General features: G+C 41.1%; 2 protein-coding genes across 2 annotated transcripts; both read left to right on the top strand.

The window, feature by feature from the left end:
- The first annotated feature begins 1,063 nt into the window (after positions 1–1,063).
- Positions 1,064–6,522, top strand: LOC311506995 (ectonucleotide pyrophosphatase/phosphodiesterase family member 7-like). Its single transcript, XM_084571182.1, has 6 exons — positions 1,064–2,362; positions 2,789–2,934; positions 3,292–3,921; positions 5,028–5,262; positions 6,054–6,177; positions 6,461–6,522. The coding sequence occupies exons 1-6, from the start codon at positions 2,128–2,130 to the stop codon at positions 6,513–6,515; spliced, it is 1,425 nt and encodes a 474-aa protein (XP_084427308.1). The 5' UTR covers positions 1,064–2,127; the 3' UTR covers positions 6,516–6,522.
- A 1,302-nt stretch (positions 6,523–7,824) lies between these two features.
- Positions 7,825–13,551, top strand: cbx2 (chromobox homolog 2 (Drosophila Pc class)). Its single transcript, XM_084571432.1, has 5 exons — positions 7,825–8,092; positions 8,188–8,231; positions 9,739–9,804; positions 10,127–10,196; positions 10,273–13,551. The coding sequence occupies exons 1-5, from the start codon at positions 8,021–8,023 to the stop codon at positions 11,623–11,625; spliced, it is 1,605 nt and encodes a 534-aa protein (XP_084427558.1). The 5' UTR covers positions 7,825–8,020; the 3' UTR covers positions 11,626–13,551.
- The last annotated feature ends 1,077 nt before the right edge of the window (positions 13,552–14,628 follow it).

The following is a 14,628-nucleotide window of genomic DNA, read 5'->3' on the forward strand; positions in this document are numbered from 1 at the left end:
CTGACTGAAGTGTAAACGTTTCTGGAAATTCAAATGTTTGCTGAGATGTAAATGGTTTATAACTTGACAATACTTACACTCAGAAAATGCAATGATTTATTTAAACCTTCCAGACTCCAGAGACAATAAAAAACTTTTTTTTTAGCATACTTTATACATCTCAGGTGACATTTAGGCCTGTTCTATAAAGATTAGAAATAAATCCTTGAATCCAGACGTGCAGCACTGAAACAAATATAACCAACTTTGTTTTTCCCAGCACCAACTGAGCAGCTTAGCTCTACGTGTTTGTTTGAGCCTCTTTATGTAAAACTAAACAGGCTCTGGTAGGATCATGAAAAAAATCTTTTGGTGTTTGTATTTTATCTTGATCTCAAGGGATTAATTAAGAGTCAACAATATGTCATTAAATAACTGAAATGCCTTTTCACGCCTCAACGTGTCGCATTCAAGGACAGCGCGACTACAAAAGTGACAAACTCTTGATTGTCTTGATTACTGCTGCTTTATTTCCCATTCAACCTTCATCGTCTGTGTGAAGAAGCACTCCATACATCTGCGTCTGTACTCAGTAACCTCGGTGGTGTTTGGTGTGTGTTTCTACATATTGATCTCCTTTTTGTGTTCGTCTAATTGGCTGATCTATATGTGAGATATAGACCCCGGGTACATTGTGATGCTTGATGTTCCAAACAACCAATGAAATAAACCAGCAGGAAGAGAAGCAGCACGTGGAGCTTGTCAGGTTTGTTGAGCCCTAAACATAAAATATCAAAACGAAAAAGTAAACTACAGAAAGAAGAAGTAATTTTGTGACTTGGGGTTGTGGTGACAGAAGTATTTCATTCGTTATTGACTCAAAGTCTAAATTCAATCCTGAGAAGTTCTTATTTTGTGTTTTGCGCCCATACACTCTCTTTAGCCGAAGCCTCCTGTGTGGGGAAGGTGCACTGCAGTGGTTGTGTACGGGCAGCAGGGAGTGCTAAAGGCAAAAAAATAAATAAATAACTCACTTTTCTTCTTCAAGAAAATGTGAGAATCCCTGTGGAAATCCTGTGCAGGACTGAGAGGGTCAGATAAAGTTTGCACGCCCCACAAGTTCAGAGTGTGTGCGTTTGATAAAGTTCTCTTAGCACAGATCTGAGCCTTCCACCGGTCTCAGCAGTCCAAAAACACTCCTCCAAATCTTGCTGACAGTGGACGACAAGCGGATAGAGTTAATATGAGAAAAAGCTAATGAATATGAATGAGGTAAATGAAAGCTGATGAATGTTATCCCTTATCTCCATAAAGATTAGACTATTCCCTTGAACCTCTGCCAAGGACACACACAATAAAGAGCAAATTTGAAGAGTTAGCTCTCCTAGCAATTTGATGGACGTTGATAAGGTTACATCACGATGCAGTGATATACAATGTCTGGATGGGAAGCCTGAGCATGACCCAACCTTAAACAGGGAGGAGGATGCAGTTAATTTTTAATAGTTTGTCCATCTTCATGGCCATCGCTAAAAAGATCAATATAGATTTTTAAAGATCTTTTAACAATATCCTGGGGCTAATATACACATTAGAGTCATTAAAGTGAATATGTCTATTAGGGCCTTTTCTTCCCAAGAGACCACTGCTGGCTGAGGAGGAAATATATACTCCCATTCTCCTCTTCATTTTCCTGGTGTCAGATCAATCATGCACCATCCCAACTCAAGGTGAAACCCATCAAAGTGTCATTCCCCCATTGTCAGTGATTCAGAGGAAACTCCCGACACACAGACGTGCAGGCAGACAAACAGAAAGACAGCATCAACAAGCGAGTTAGAGGGGAAACAAACAACTACGACGCCCGGAGAGATTAATCTGCTTTACTGCCAGTCCTCAAGAGCAAAGCAGGGGAGAAAATTCACTGTGAACACGACTCGCCGCCATAAAACGGGCCCATAAACAGCATCGGGCTGCATGCAGAAAACAGCTGAGATAAAGGGCACCCAATCTGTAAGATAAGATTAGTTGGTGAAACTTTGCTCTGAAGTTGTTAGCTCCAGACGTTTCGGGTAAAATGACAAGAGGTGGATCCTCTTGTAAATGAGAGTTTAGCTGAGGGCCAGAGTCAGTTGAGAAGTAATCACCATGCTGTGGACAGCAAGCCTTTGCATCCTGTGGGCCTCGTCCGTCCTCGGAGCGCCAGTGAACAAAGAGAGACAGAAGCTGCTGCTGATCTCCTTTGACGGTTTTCGGTGGGATTATGACCGCGACGTGGACACGCCGAACCTTGACAAAATGGCAGAGGATGGAGTGAAAGCCCTGTATGTCACACCTCCTTACCTCACCCTCACCAGTCCGACACACTTCACCCTCTTGACAGGTAAAGTGTTTCATTTTCTCCAACAGTGCTTCCACTTGGCAGGGGATCTGCATATCATGACGGAATAGGAAACTGCTCTGAGTTTACTTTGCAGGGATTGAAAAAAGCCACAGGAAAAAGGAATTAGTTGTAATTGAATGTCCCAGGGTCCAACAGCTTTTATAGCTGAGTAAGATGATTATGCTTGGATGACTGAGGGAAGAATTCTCTGCTCCCTTTCTTATTTTGACTCTCAAATCATCAGTGCCTGCTAAAAGAAATTTAACTTCCTTGAAATTAAATTCCTCTAATCTCCGAAGTTGGTCGTAAGACCTTGTCCAAAAGCGTCATGCCACTCAGCCCGTTAAGTTGATAGAATTTTTAATGTGAATGTGTCACGCTATGAATAATGAATGCATGCAGACTGACAGTGATTCTCTCCTGTAGGCCGCTACATTGAGAATCACGGAGTGATCCACAACATGTGGTTCGACACAATCGCCAATGAGAAGAAGCCTTACTATCAGACTCAGTTTGTGAATGAGTGGTGGGACAATGGCACTCTGCCTATCTGGATCACAGCACAGAGACAGGTCTGTGCAGCTCCATTTCCATCTTATCACTGTGAGAGACTGTTTGGCTGTTTACAGCAATAGAAAACCATTTCTCTTGACAAAACACCTCTGAAGCTTTGCTGAATGATTTCTGGTGGATCACCGCACTTATATTGCAAATTATTTTGCAGGCATAGATGTCAACTGCATGCAAATGAGCAGCCGTAAGTCTGCCTGAAATGTTTCAGCTTTGAGAAAACGAATCAATCCAGCAGCTACTCACTTGGTTTCCTTGTATGATGACCCACAGTATGAACAGATGAACCTTGCACACTGGTCAACATGTGTACATGTGTCAGATTTATGTTAATGTGGCCTCTTTTCCCATCCTTCCAGGGCCTAAAAGTTGGCTCTCTTCACTTTCCTGGCACAGCTTCCAGTTACCAGGGAGAGGCTGCTATGACGCGAGAAGTGGAACCGCTGCTTTACGACTACAAGGACGAGAAATCTTGGATAGAGAACACAGACAAGGTGATGGGCTGGTTCAGAGACCAGGACCTGGACTTTGTATCCATGTACTTTGGCGAGCCGGACGGCACAGGCCACAGGTACGGCCCAGACTCGCCTGAGCGCAGAGAGATGGTCAAACAAGTGGACAGAACAGTGGGTTACATTCGAAGCATGGCTAATCAGTACGGGCTGACCGACCGCCTGAACATCATCATCACAGCAGACCACGGCATGGCCACGGTGTATCGGAATGGCCTGGTGAAAGAAATCACCCTGTCCGAGATCCCAGGCTTCAAATTCAGTGACCTGTCCTTCCACCTGGTGGACTATGGACCTTCTGGGATGCTGTTGCCTAAAGAAGGCAAGCTGGAGACAGTTTACAACGCCCTGAAGGGGGCTCATCCGCACCTCCACGTATACAAGAAAGAGGAGATGCCAGGGCGCCTCCACTTTGCCAACAATGATCGCATTCTCCCCATCGTTTTATGGGCCGACACTGGATATGTAATCAATGGGGTGCGTAAAGCTATTCAGAATTTTGTGATCAGTCATGCCAAATCACATGTTTCCAAAGATATCAGCGACGTCTTTTTGACATAGAGACACGTGCAGCAGCTGCTTTATGTCTTGCTCATTTACCCCTTGAAATCAATAGTTGTCGCCCATAAACACGCTAAATCTGCTGTACAATACTGGTAACTTATTGACAGTCATTGATTATGATCCACTTAAGTGGTCATAAGGAAATGGAACCACAAGCATTTACCAACAGCCAGATAAACAATCTGTCGAGTTTATTTTAGAAGTGCCTCCACATCTTGACTGCACAAACGATTAAATTACTTAAAATGTGCTCATTGGAAAACTGTGAAACCGGGCTCTTTCCAGCCAGAAACAAGGAGTAAAACTCTAATCTTAGTACATTACAATTTTAATCAAGTGCATTTGCACGTCCTCGGGATAATCCAGGCCTGGCTGATGACATGCAGTGCTCTCAAATGCTTCATGAAGCTATTCGTGCCTAAAAATTCTAAATTAGCATTTTCATTTGGCTCCCCACTCACTCAGTCACTCCAGTGTGCAGCAACTTTACAACTGAATGTGTCAGTCTGTACTGAGAACCAATCCTAACTTCATTTAAAGAGTGAATTACTAAGATCCTAAAATGTTGAATACAAGGTAAATAATCTGCCCCGTGAATTCGCTGAGGGAAAGGGTTATCTGAAGTCTACAGGTTATGACCGGCCATGAACACAGCCGCATTATCTAACTCTTTGTTCTCTCTTTTTGTTCATGTTTGGACTGATCCCTGAGAAGGGCAACCATGTCAAGACTGTTACATAATTTCTTAGATAACTGGGTATCCTACATAGTTCTAGGACATAATAACGGATACGCCTAGAGTATCAAAGCAAATGTTCAATATGGTCTCATTTTGGTCACAAAGACAGAAAAGGCATTCATTGTCTTTCAGTTGGCCAACACCTCCCTCTGCTGACTAAAAGGGAGTAGGCCACGATGTGCGACACATTTGAGCTTATTAAAATGAGTGCCTTTGAAAGTTCTAATTAAATCTAACAAACTGGGTCATGCGAGTTGTGTTCTCCATCCTGTCTCTGCAGTATTTCCCTGTTCAGTTCAACAAAGGAGAGCACGGCTATGACAATGCAGAGATGGACATGAAGCCTTTCTTCAGGGCAGTGGGTCCAGCATTTCGCAAGAACCTCGAGGTGGGCCCCTTTGAGACGGTGAACGTCTACCCCTTGATGTGTCACATCCTGGGCATCCAGCCGGAGGTCAATGACGGCCACCTGAGCGTCACCGAACACATGCTGGTTACTAGCTCTAACACTCAGGGTGAGTTTATAACGGACTAATGAGTCTGTCCCTGTGGCCCCTAAAGTGCCCCAACACCTGCTCCTTCATTACTGGGCCATTCATCAGATGTTAGGTCACTGTAGGTTAAAACTCAAAAACTAAAACTCAAGGTAAGTTTAAAAAAAAAAAAGATGTCTTAAGCTCTTAAGCCATGTATCCAGTGTTTAAACCAACAATGTAATGGTTTTCCTCTCAGACATTTCTGACTTTCCTACCCTATTGTCAAACTCAGCCCAAAGTGCACTGGGCCCAAGTGAAGACATGAATCAATAAACATTAGTCACAAATATATATATCCATAACAGGTGCACTCTGTTCCTAAAACAGCTGGGTGTAGTGAGTTTGTTTGGGACTATTTACAGCAGCGGATGAATACACATTCCCTGCTCTGCTGAGTATTTCTGACTGTGAATGCGAGGCTGAGTCTAAAGAAATGACATGATAATGAAGGAACGTGCCACCCAGCGCAGCAGTGTGCCTCACTGATGTCTTTTTAATAGGACAACAGCAGAACTCAGTGGCTCAGCGGAATAAGATTCATCAGCTTTTGCATACTTGGGAACGGTTTTAAAAATCTATTCAATGTTGATTTTCCTCTTTTCACAGCAATCATCTGATAATATGGACGTGGCTGTTATGATACCATCATGAGGTTTATTGATATGATTTTGTGTCTGAGTTAGCAGATACTCTGTCGGTTTCCCTGAAAGGCAAGAAGGTTTAAATAGTTGTTAAAGAGTTTTGATGTGTTCTGTTTTGTCTTGTCTCAGGTTATCACACCGATTACCTGCGTAATGTCTTCACCGGGCTGGCTGCAGTAGCTGGGTTTCTTGTTCTAGTTTTTATAGCAGCAATATCCCACAAAATATTCATGGACAGACGCACAAAGAAAAGGTAATTAAAAGTTATTTCTAAAATGTAACTGTGTAATAACAGTGACAGATATTTTAGATATTCATCCTAATTTATAATATGGCAATTGTATTTTTTATTTTTTTTTTTAAATACGGTACCTTTTAATTAAATTTCCCGTAAATCTAGCTCTAGTAACTATGGTGTATTTAATTAGAATTTGTTAGTAATATCAGCAGCTGCAACATGATTTCATAATACAACCCAGTTTGTATTATTAACTTGTTTGTATTTGTTTCTTAGCCTTATTCTCTGTGTTTCTCAGTTACAGATCAAGAAATTCGAAATATCTTGAAGAAATGAATCAAAGTGCTCTGTGATCATCAGACCAAAAAATAAAAAACGTCCGAGTTGGAGAACTAGATGCCTGTGGACAGCCCTTCGGGGAGACTCCATGTCAAGAAATGCACTCCATGTTAAAGTAATAATTTTTTGTTGTACACAGAGCATACAAATGGACAAAAGGCAAAACAGAATGAAATGTATGAAGCAACTTATCCGAGGAACATCTGTTTTTCAGTGTTTGGACTGTGTGAATGAATGAGACTTATGTGTATCTTTTACCCAAGCATGCTATGAGTAAATGTTTGAATCAATATAAAGTTTCATGTAGTGTCATAAGTTACTTTAAATTGACCTTAATTACTTAATATTTACTTCATGTACCAAATATGAACAAATATATGCAATAAAACTAGTTATTTTATAGATCACATCAAATTTTATTATTGTACAATAGCCACAACGTGCTTCAGTGAAAGTATGGTGGCTGCCAATGGACACTCTTCACACCCGCATTCTCAGTTGCCCGCCTCTCTTCGCGTAACAGTGTCAAGTTACGCACGGAAGCACTACACTTCCGGTTAGGATTTTCAAATTAACACTATGCTTGACTATGTATACTATGTATTCCTGTTAAATAAAAAGCACACTTAACTACAATTGCCAATTCTGTCTCAAGTAATGGTATTATCTCAAAGGCATGTTTTGTTGTTTTATTTCATATTTTGATCAACAGATTATACATGTTTAGCCAGCAATAGCCAAACTATTAAAATGTGTATTTATCTTAATAAGCAACAGCATTCAAATCATTTCCATGACCCACTTTTAAGCTTCATCTTAAGTATCTTTTAGATTTTGATCTTACAAAGCTCTTTTCATATTTACTGGTGAGAGTGAAAGTGTAGCCTAAACGAAACTCAGTGTTAAGAGCAAATCAAATTGTAAGAGGCAGGCTTACAAGCATGATTTGTGCATCAGAAATCGTTTGGAATTCAATCCTTGCTCAATATTCAGCATATACATGTTTTATGTGGAAACACAAAGTTTGTAGTGCACAAACATTGAGAAGGGCGGAAATAAAAATATTTGAGTTTAGCTGTGCAGCTACACAGTTCTTTAGGAGTCTCAAGAGTATTTTATTTTGTCAGTTATTATTTTTATTTCTACATAGTTTAATGAATGTGTGATGGGAAACTTTAAGTTCTAAGTTTCTTTTTTTTATTATTCATCTAAAGATCTAACTGGCTGATTTCCAATTTTGTTGCCAAAAAACTGATGTGTATGTACTCAAACTTATATAATATATTTCATACACAAATAATTGGTACATAACTATTAACTGCACAAGCATAATTGTTTATTTTTTTTTACTGTTTTGGTGGATTTAGGAAGTTCTTTGTATTTTAACATTACTAGATGAAAGTACGTTTATTTTGAAGGTAAGAGTGCGAACATCCGGTCCTGTCCCAGCTTCGTTCCGATTGGCTGAACGCAGCTCTTGTCTTTTGATAAAGGATTCTTATTCGGGGCGAAGGCAGACATGGAGGAACTGAGCGCCGTGGGAGAGCAGGTTTTTGATGCGGAATGCATTTTGAACAAACGCCTGAGAAAGGTCAGAGCTGTGAAGGCGACCGACTAACTTTTATACACGTGCTTTCGCGTGGCGGCCGCTTGTAAACGTCCCTCCTCTTTGTGGTTTTCTTTCAGGGAAAGTTGGAGTTTCTTGTGAAGTGGAGGGGATGGTCATCCAAGTGAGTACAAGTGGTGCTGCTCAGCCCGAAACAATGAAAACAACAACAACAACGTGTCGCTTGTTGCTTTTAGCAAAACGGTTACTTTTATTTTTGGTTTTGGTTTTTAAAGCGGAGTCCACACTACAACAACAGCGGGATATTGGTACATTTAGTTTCTGTGGGCGGTTTGTACAAAGACTGAGCCTTTACATTTGCCCTTCTTTTGTTCATAATAACGGATATATTAGAAGTTAGCATAAAGCTACTTTTCAGGCTACAGCTTCTGTTTTTATGCATTTAATATGATTATTATTTATGCCTGATTAAAAAAAAAATCAAGTTGTTGTTTATAACTCAGATCAATAATTAAGCCACATTTGCTAATTGATCATTGAGTTGTAATTCAATGTGGGTTGTTTTTTTTTTTACTTCTATGTGCTGGTTTGGTTGTGAAGGCCTTCATTTCTTGTCACTTGGCCTTTCTGTTCACTTCACATTGTTGCTGTAATCCACCATCAATGCACACTGTTGCCTGCCAGCTCCATGGCTTCTGTTGGAACCACATCCTTTGTGTGTGTGTGTGTGTGTGTGTGTGTGTGTGTAGGGAGAGGGTGGGGGTTGATTATTTCCCTGGCTGATCAGAATAGGCTATTCAACTACTAGTGATGAGGAGAACATGCATGTAGATCTGAGCAAAGTAGACGTTTTCAGTTTGTAAATGCAAGTTTTGAATTATTACTCACTTAGGATGGAAGCTTTCAGCTCATAGATAAAGTAAAATCAGACCGTAATTTCCATTAAGCGCCATGAACAAACAAAGTTGCAAAGCAAAGTTGTTTTTGTATGCTAAAAAAACACGACAGCAAGCACAACTGACTTGTTGTTTATGTGACTTACTATAACTGCTGGTTGAACTTCCATGACCTAACAATGTTCCTCATGCTGTGGTGTTGTTGTTGTTTTTTGTAATCAACCGTTCCACAGTAAGTGAATCTGATTTGGTTGCTGTGTGAGACCAATCACACCATCAGAAAATGGATAAAAGTGTCCTTTATTCCCCTTTCTGGGGAAAAAATATATAGTTCAGATACAGTCTAGATCCTGTTCCAATCATTTTAATAATAATATAATACTGTGGTTCAACAAAAAATATCTTCCAACTTTTGCAATTTTTGACTAATTGCCTAAAGATGATTAATTGTTCAGCTCCAGTCGTTTCCAAATCACTGTTATTGTACAGTACAGATGTTCAGGTGTTACTTATAACTGATAATTTTTTTTTTTTATGTCCTGCCATATTTGTATTATTTTTTTTTGAGTACTAGATTTGTTTCAGCCAACCTTTAAATCGTTCGTCTCCAGTAACGTACGGCTGCAGGAAAAACAGACTCCTCCGTTCCTGTATCTGTGTCTGGGGTCGCTGCTGAGGCCGGAGGATACATTTAATTGTGCAGTGCCACCTTCCTTCCTTTTATTTTGATGAATACTGAGACGTGTTAAACCCCTTGGTGTCAATTTATTTCAGACACAACAGTTGGGAGCCTCAGGAAAACATCCTTGACCCGAGATTGTTGGCTGCATTCAACAAGAAGTAAGTGTGCTTTATCACACAGATCACCTTTTTAAATTACAAAAACTGTGTGTCTCCACAATAGTCTTGATACCTTCATGTTAAAAAGAATATATCAGACCAAATCTTACATATTAGATGTAGGTCTCATTCTACTAATGTATCAGATTATCTACGTTGATATAATATTATAATAATATTTGATCTTTTATTGGACCTCTCCACAAACTTATTTTTTTTAAATTATGTCTAAAAAGGGTCAACGTAAAAAAAAAAAAAAGACTGCTAAAATGTGGAGGTATACATGATGAATGTCTTGTTAACAAAGGTTATTTCATTACAGAGAGCAAGAAAAGGAGCTTCTGCTGCGTAAGAGAGGGAAAAGGCCCAGAGGACGACCGCGGAAAATCCTAGTAAGTACAACTCACGGCAGTAAAAGGTTCTTTCTGGACCTAGTACAGTGTCTAATATTTGGTCTTTTAAATTTAGGAAAATGTGCCTGAAGCTCCAAAGTCAAGCAGCTCTTCATCCGGCTCGTCGTCGTCATCCTCAGATTCCTCGTCCTCGTGCTCTTCCTCTTCGTCCTCATCAGAAGACGATGATGACGACGCCGACGGCAATATTAATCAGGCAAACCCAAGCGCCAGGACCAGAGACCTACACCCTGTCCCTCAGAAGAAGGCTCAGATCGTCATGGCCAAACAGGAGCCCCCAAAGAAACGAAGCAGGAAACCTCTGACGCCTGAAGTGAAGGAATTTCAACAGAACAAGGGTCCTCGTAAAATCCTGAAGACGACCAAAGATGCAGATCTTCCAGGAGCCATTAAGAAGCCTGTTCACCCAGCAAGCTTCACCTTTATGGGTTTCCATCGGGGCTCACCCAGGGATACAGCGGGCGGTCAGAACAGGAGCTCTCTCACTCAGAGTGGTGCTGTGAAAAACTCTATGAGCTCCATGGGAACAGGCAGGTCAGTCCCACCTTCTTCCCCCTCACTGAACAAATCCAGCCAGAGCAGAAATGTCACCGAGGGTAAACTCTCCATCTCCAGCATGAGCAGTGGGACAAGTCTGGATTTGAAAGCAGCTGCTAGTAAATCAAAAGGAGTAGCAGCGCTGAATTTGAATACATCCAAACACCCCATTGAAGGAACCACTCAGCATACACTAAGCTCCCCCAATGGACAAAAGAAGCCCCAGGCCCCTGTGTCAACAGTGCAGCGGATAGCCAATCCTAAAGCAGTGGCTTCCCTACCATCTAAGAACACCTCCTCCAATCAAAGCCTTCAACCCTTAAACCTTCAGAACAAACTGGTACAAAACAATGATGCTCCTGGAAATGGCACATCGCCGGGATCAGGCCAGAGAAATGTAACAACCCCATCAAGGAAAACTACTGTCACACAAAATCAGGAGTCAAATCCTCCTAAGAGTCCAGTGACCCCTGGAAGACCACAGGCCAGAAAGATCCAGCCTGGAGCTGACAAGGTCAGAGAGGTGAATGAAATCCAGACCTCCAGAGTCCAGGGCAGGCTGGAGAAGAGCAGCATTCATAAATCCTCCACAGAGGTCCAGAGCCAGCAGGAGCGATCGGCCCCCAAAGACGGCAAGAAAGCCAAAATGAACGACATGAGCACCGGTGAAGATGAGAGCAGCTCAGACTCCGACCAGGATTCTTCATATGCCGCACAGGGTCGCTCCATAACAGCCCAGAACCAGGACTGGAAGCCGACGCGGAGTCTGATCGAACACGTGTTTGTTACGGACGTCACTGCTAATCTAGTGACGGTCACAGTCAAGGAGTCTCCAACCAGCGTGGGCTTCTTCAGCATTCGCAACTACTGACGGGATTCAACAACTCAGCAATGCAATACTCATTTTTAGGTATTAAAAAAAAAAAAAGACGACGTATGGAAAGTCAGTTACTGATTTTAATTATTTATTTGCGGCATTTTGTTGTCACCCGATACAAATCTTTCAGTGAGTCCAAAAGTGCGTTGTTGTTGTTGGGCAAGAAAAATAACTTATTCTTCATATCCATCTTTCAAGCATCAAGATAAAACTCCAAAACCTATGTAAATTGCTACATATGTACGAAACATAAACATTCCCACATTGGTTCATGTCGACCTTTCTCTGCTGAGATTATCTGTTATCACTGAACACAGCAGATGGAAGGAATGTCTCAATGAAGAAATTATAGCCTGAGCAGGAGGGCTAGCTTCTTTCATGGATAGCAGACGTTTAGCTCATAATAATCTATTTTGGGAATCCATATCAATCAATAGCTACCGTGAACCAGTTTTAAACTCTTAGTAGTGTTGAGTCCATAGTATTTTTATAATGTTTTATAAATTAGCTACCTCTTTTTGTTTCTTTCGGGATAGGAAAGCCTTTCTCTCCAGGGTATATAAACCATTATTGTGTCGTTGTTTTTTTTTGTTTTTTTATAGCTCTAAATGTATTGGACTTTCCTGCTGTTTAAACATGTTTGTACCAGCGGCCAGCAACTGGAGCAGCAGACAATAGCTTCATTTCTGTGTACTGAACTCTTCCACCATTATTGCCTCAGTTTCATTCCACAGCGCAGCCACTTTATCAGCGCGGTTCTCCAAACGGGCTGAAGCATGTGGGAGTCAGATACAGTATCTGCAGTAGATAAGACTCAGCCCTGGCTGAGGTTTGCTCTTCTGCCTTTGCATCAGCTCTGTCCTTCAACAAGATATTCAGCAGCAACTTTAGTCTCCTCAGACTTGTCATGGATCATGGACACCTGACGAGGCTTCTCACTCAGTCTGCCCCACCTTCCCTTAAGCCTTTTTAGACAGCTGCTTTGAGAAAGGGAAAGGTTGGGTGTGGACAAAGCATTGTTTGTCACTGACCACAAAGCACCAGATTTCATCATGTCTTTGTTCTGGTGTTTCAAAATGTCTAGTACTGAAAACCCAGCAGCTGAGGACATGTCATTTCTCCCCACATGCATGGGTGCAGGAGCTGCAGGCTCGGCCTCCCAGAGAAAAAAACAAAAGGTTTATCTGATGTAACAGAAAAGAAACCGCAACAATGTGCGCTACTTTCTGCTCCCTCGAGAGGAGTTCAGCAACAAAGCACTTCGACTGAACTCTTCTGTCTAATCCTGCTCTGCAGACTGTGCCTTTCTTTCCCTCAAAGACTAAACACAGAGGCATTACCCCAAAGATATCTAGAATTTCAGGTTGCTCAATAAAGGAGAAACCCCTGGAGCCTGGCATGGAGACGTTTTGATTTTCTTGTCTGCATTGTTTTGAAACAGAGGGGAAAAAGCCTTATCACAAATGTATGGAACAGATAAATGTTGGAAGCCTTATTGAAACAATAAGAGTGGTTTAGGTCCAAGTCATTGACACGGGTTCTATTCAGCATCAACTCATATTACATGTGTTACAATTGTCTTCTTGTCAGTAGGGCTCCAGCACACTGTACATGTCTTTCAAAGTACAATAAATAAATGCACCAGGCAGTAGTTAAAGATTAGTCTTGTGATAGGCTACGGGGTAATGCAGGTGTTAATATGATTTTATTTTTTTCTATCTGCTTTTCTATTAAGAAAAGAAGGAACTTGGCATAAACAGGTTTCCAGTTGTGGTCTTTAGATCTACTAACCATCTCAGTGGAATGTTCTCTTTCTCAGACTATTTATTTCAAATTAAAAGCCTTACCACGATAGGACAGTGTCACCAATCCTTGTGTTGTCGTCACTTGTCAGATTGACTAATAAATGGTACAACTTTATGCCTGACTTGTTTATTTTCTTCTTCTTTTTTTTTTTTTAATTTACCAAACAAGTACTGGATGCCAACCATCTGTGAGTTCCAGCTACTTAAAAGTGACAATTCTTTGGGGCATTTTGCTGGACAAAAACGTTATGAAAAAACAATATAACGGAAACGCACAAATTATAATGTTCAGTATTGTGATAATGATCTGACTTGGGCATGTGCACACATTTTCCTTGCTTCTTTTTTTATTTCCTTGGTCATTGTGCTATCTGTTCTCACCACCAAATTTACATCAACTAATCTGAGGTTAGCGGGTGTGTCCAAGGGTCCCTGTGATAGGCCAGTATGTAAATAGATTTATTATATTCACTGCATTTCATGTAGCTTCTTGCAAAGCAAATGATATTATAGCTGCAGGCTTAAATTTACAAATATATCTGACTCATTCTCTCAGAAGTCTGAAACCGACCCAAACAAGGTCCTAGAAACCTAGTCGACAAGAGTCTTCTCTCCACTATAACTCATGGATGCTTTTACTGGAAAAACCACTAGATGGTGCTGTTGCACTTGACAGTAAAGACGCAGGCCATCGGCTTCTTAATTAGCTGTAATTATGATTAGAACGAGTTTATTGCTGTGTCTACACTGACTGAAACCAGTGAGGATAATGCATCTTATTATGTAAAATAAAAACAAGATTACCTGAAATGTAAGAACAGTAGCATTCCCTCCATACTAAAAAAACAATACCTATAAACTGCACTGTTTTTGCGCTAAGAGAAATGTCGCTGTCCTCCGTTTCCACTGCAGCCTCATCTAATCATCCGGACAATACTGGAAACCCGTTTAAGCCTCCGCTTTATGGCCAGTGATTACATTTCAGCTACACATTTCCATATCATTATAGCCGTTGGGTGTGCACGTGGCAAGGCTGTGAAATACCTTGTGTGTCAAACCCACAAACTTGTCTTATCCACTTAGAACAGTGGAGTCCTGGACCAGAGGCGACCTCGGAATAACTCGGCTTTTGATTTGACACTCAGTCGTTCAGATCAAATTATCGGTCTGCATCTTTTCTCATATGCAGACC

The sequence above is a fragment of the Chelon labrosus genome, assembly GCF_963514085.1.
Source record: "Chelon labrosus genome assembly, chromosome: 21".
In the NCBI taxonomy this organism is placed as follows: Eukaryota; Metazoa; Chordata; class Actinopteri; order Mugiliformes; family Mugilidae; genus Chelon; species Chelon labrosus.

Coding starts and splice junctions, on each gene's coding strand:
- LOC311506995 (XM_084571182.1), top strand. CDS start 2,128: ATGCTGTGGACAGCAAGCCTTTGCATCCTGTGGGCCTCGTCCGTCCTC. Junction 2,935..3,291: donor GGATCACAGCACAGAGACAG/GTCTGTGCAGCT, acceptor CCATCCTTCCAG/GGCCTAAAAGTTGGCTCTCT. Junction 3,922..5,027: donor CTGGATATGTAATCAATGGG/GTGCGTAAAGCT, acceptor CTGTCTCTGCAG/TATTTCCCTGTTCAGTTCAA.
- cbx2 (XM_084571432.1), top strand. CDS start 8,021: ATGGAGGAACTGAGCGCCGTGGGAGAGCAGGTTTTTGATGCGGAATGC. Junction 8,093..8,187: donor TGAACAAACGCCTGAGAAAG/GTCAGAGCTGTG, acceptor GTTTTCTTTCAG/GGAAAGTTGGAGTTTCTTGT. Junction 10,197..10,272: donor GACGACCGCGGAAAATCCTA/GTAAGTACAACT, acceptor TTTTAAATTTAG/GAAAATGTGCCTGAAGCTCC.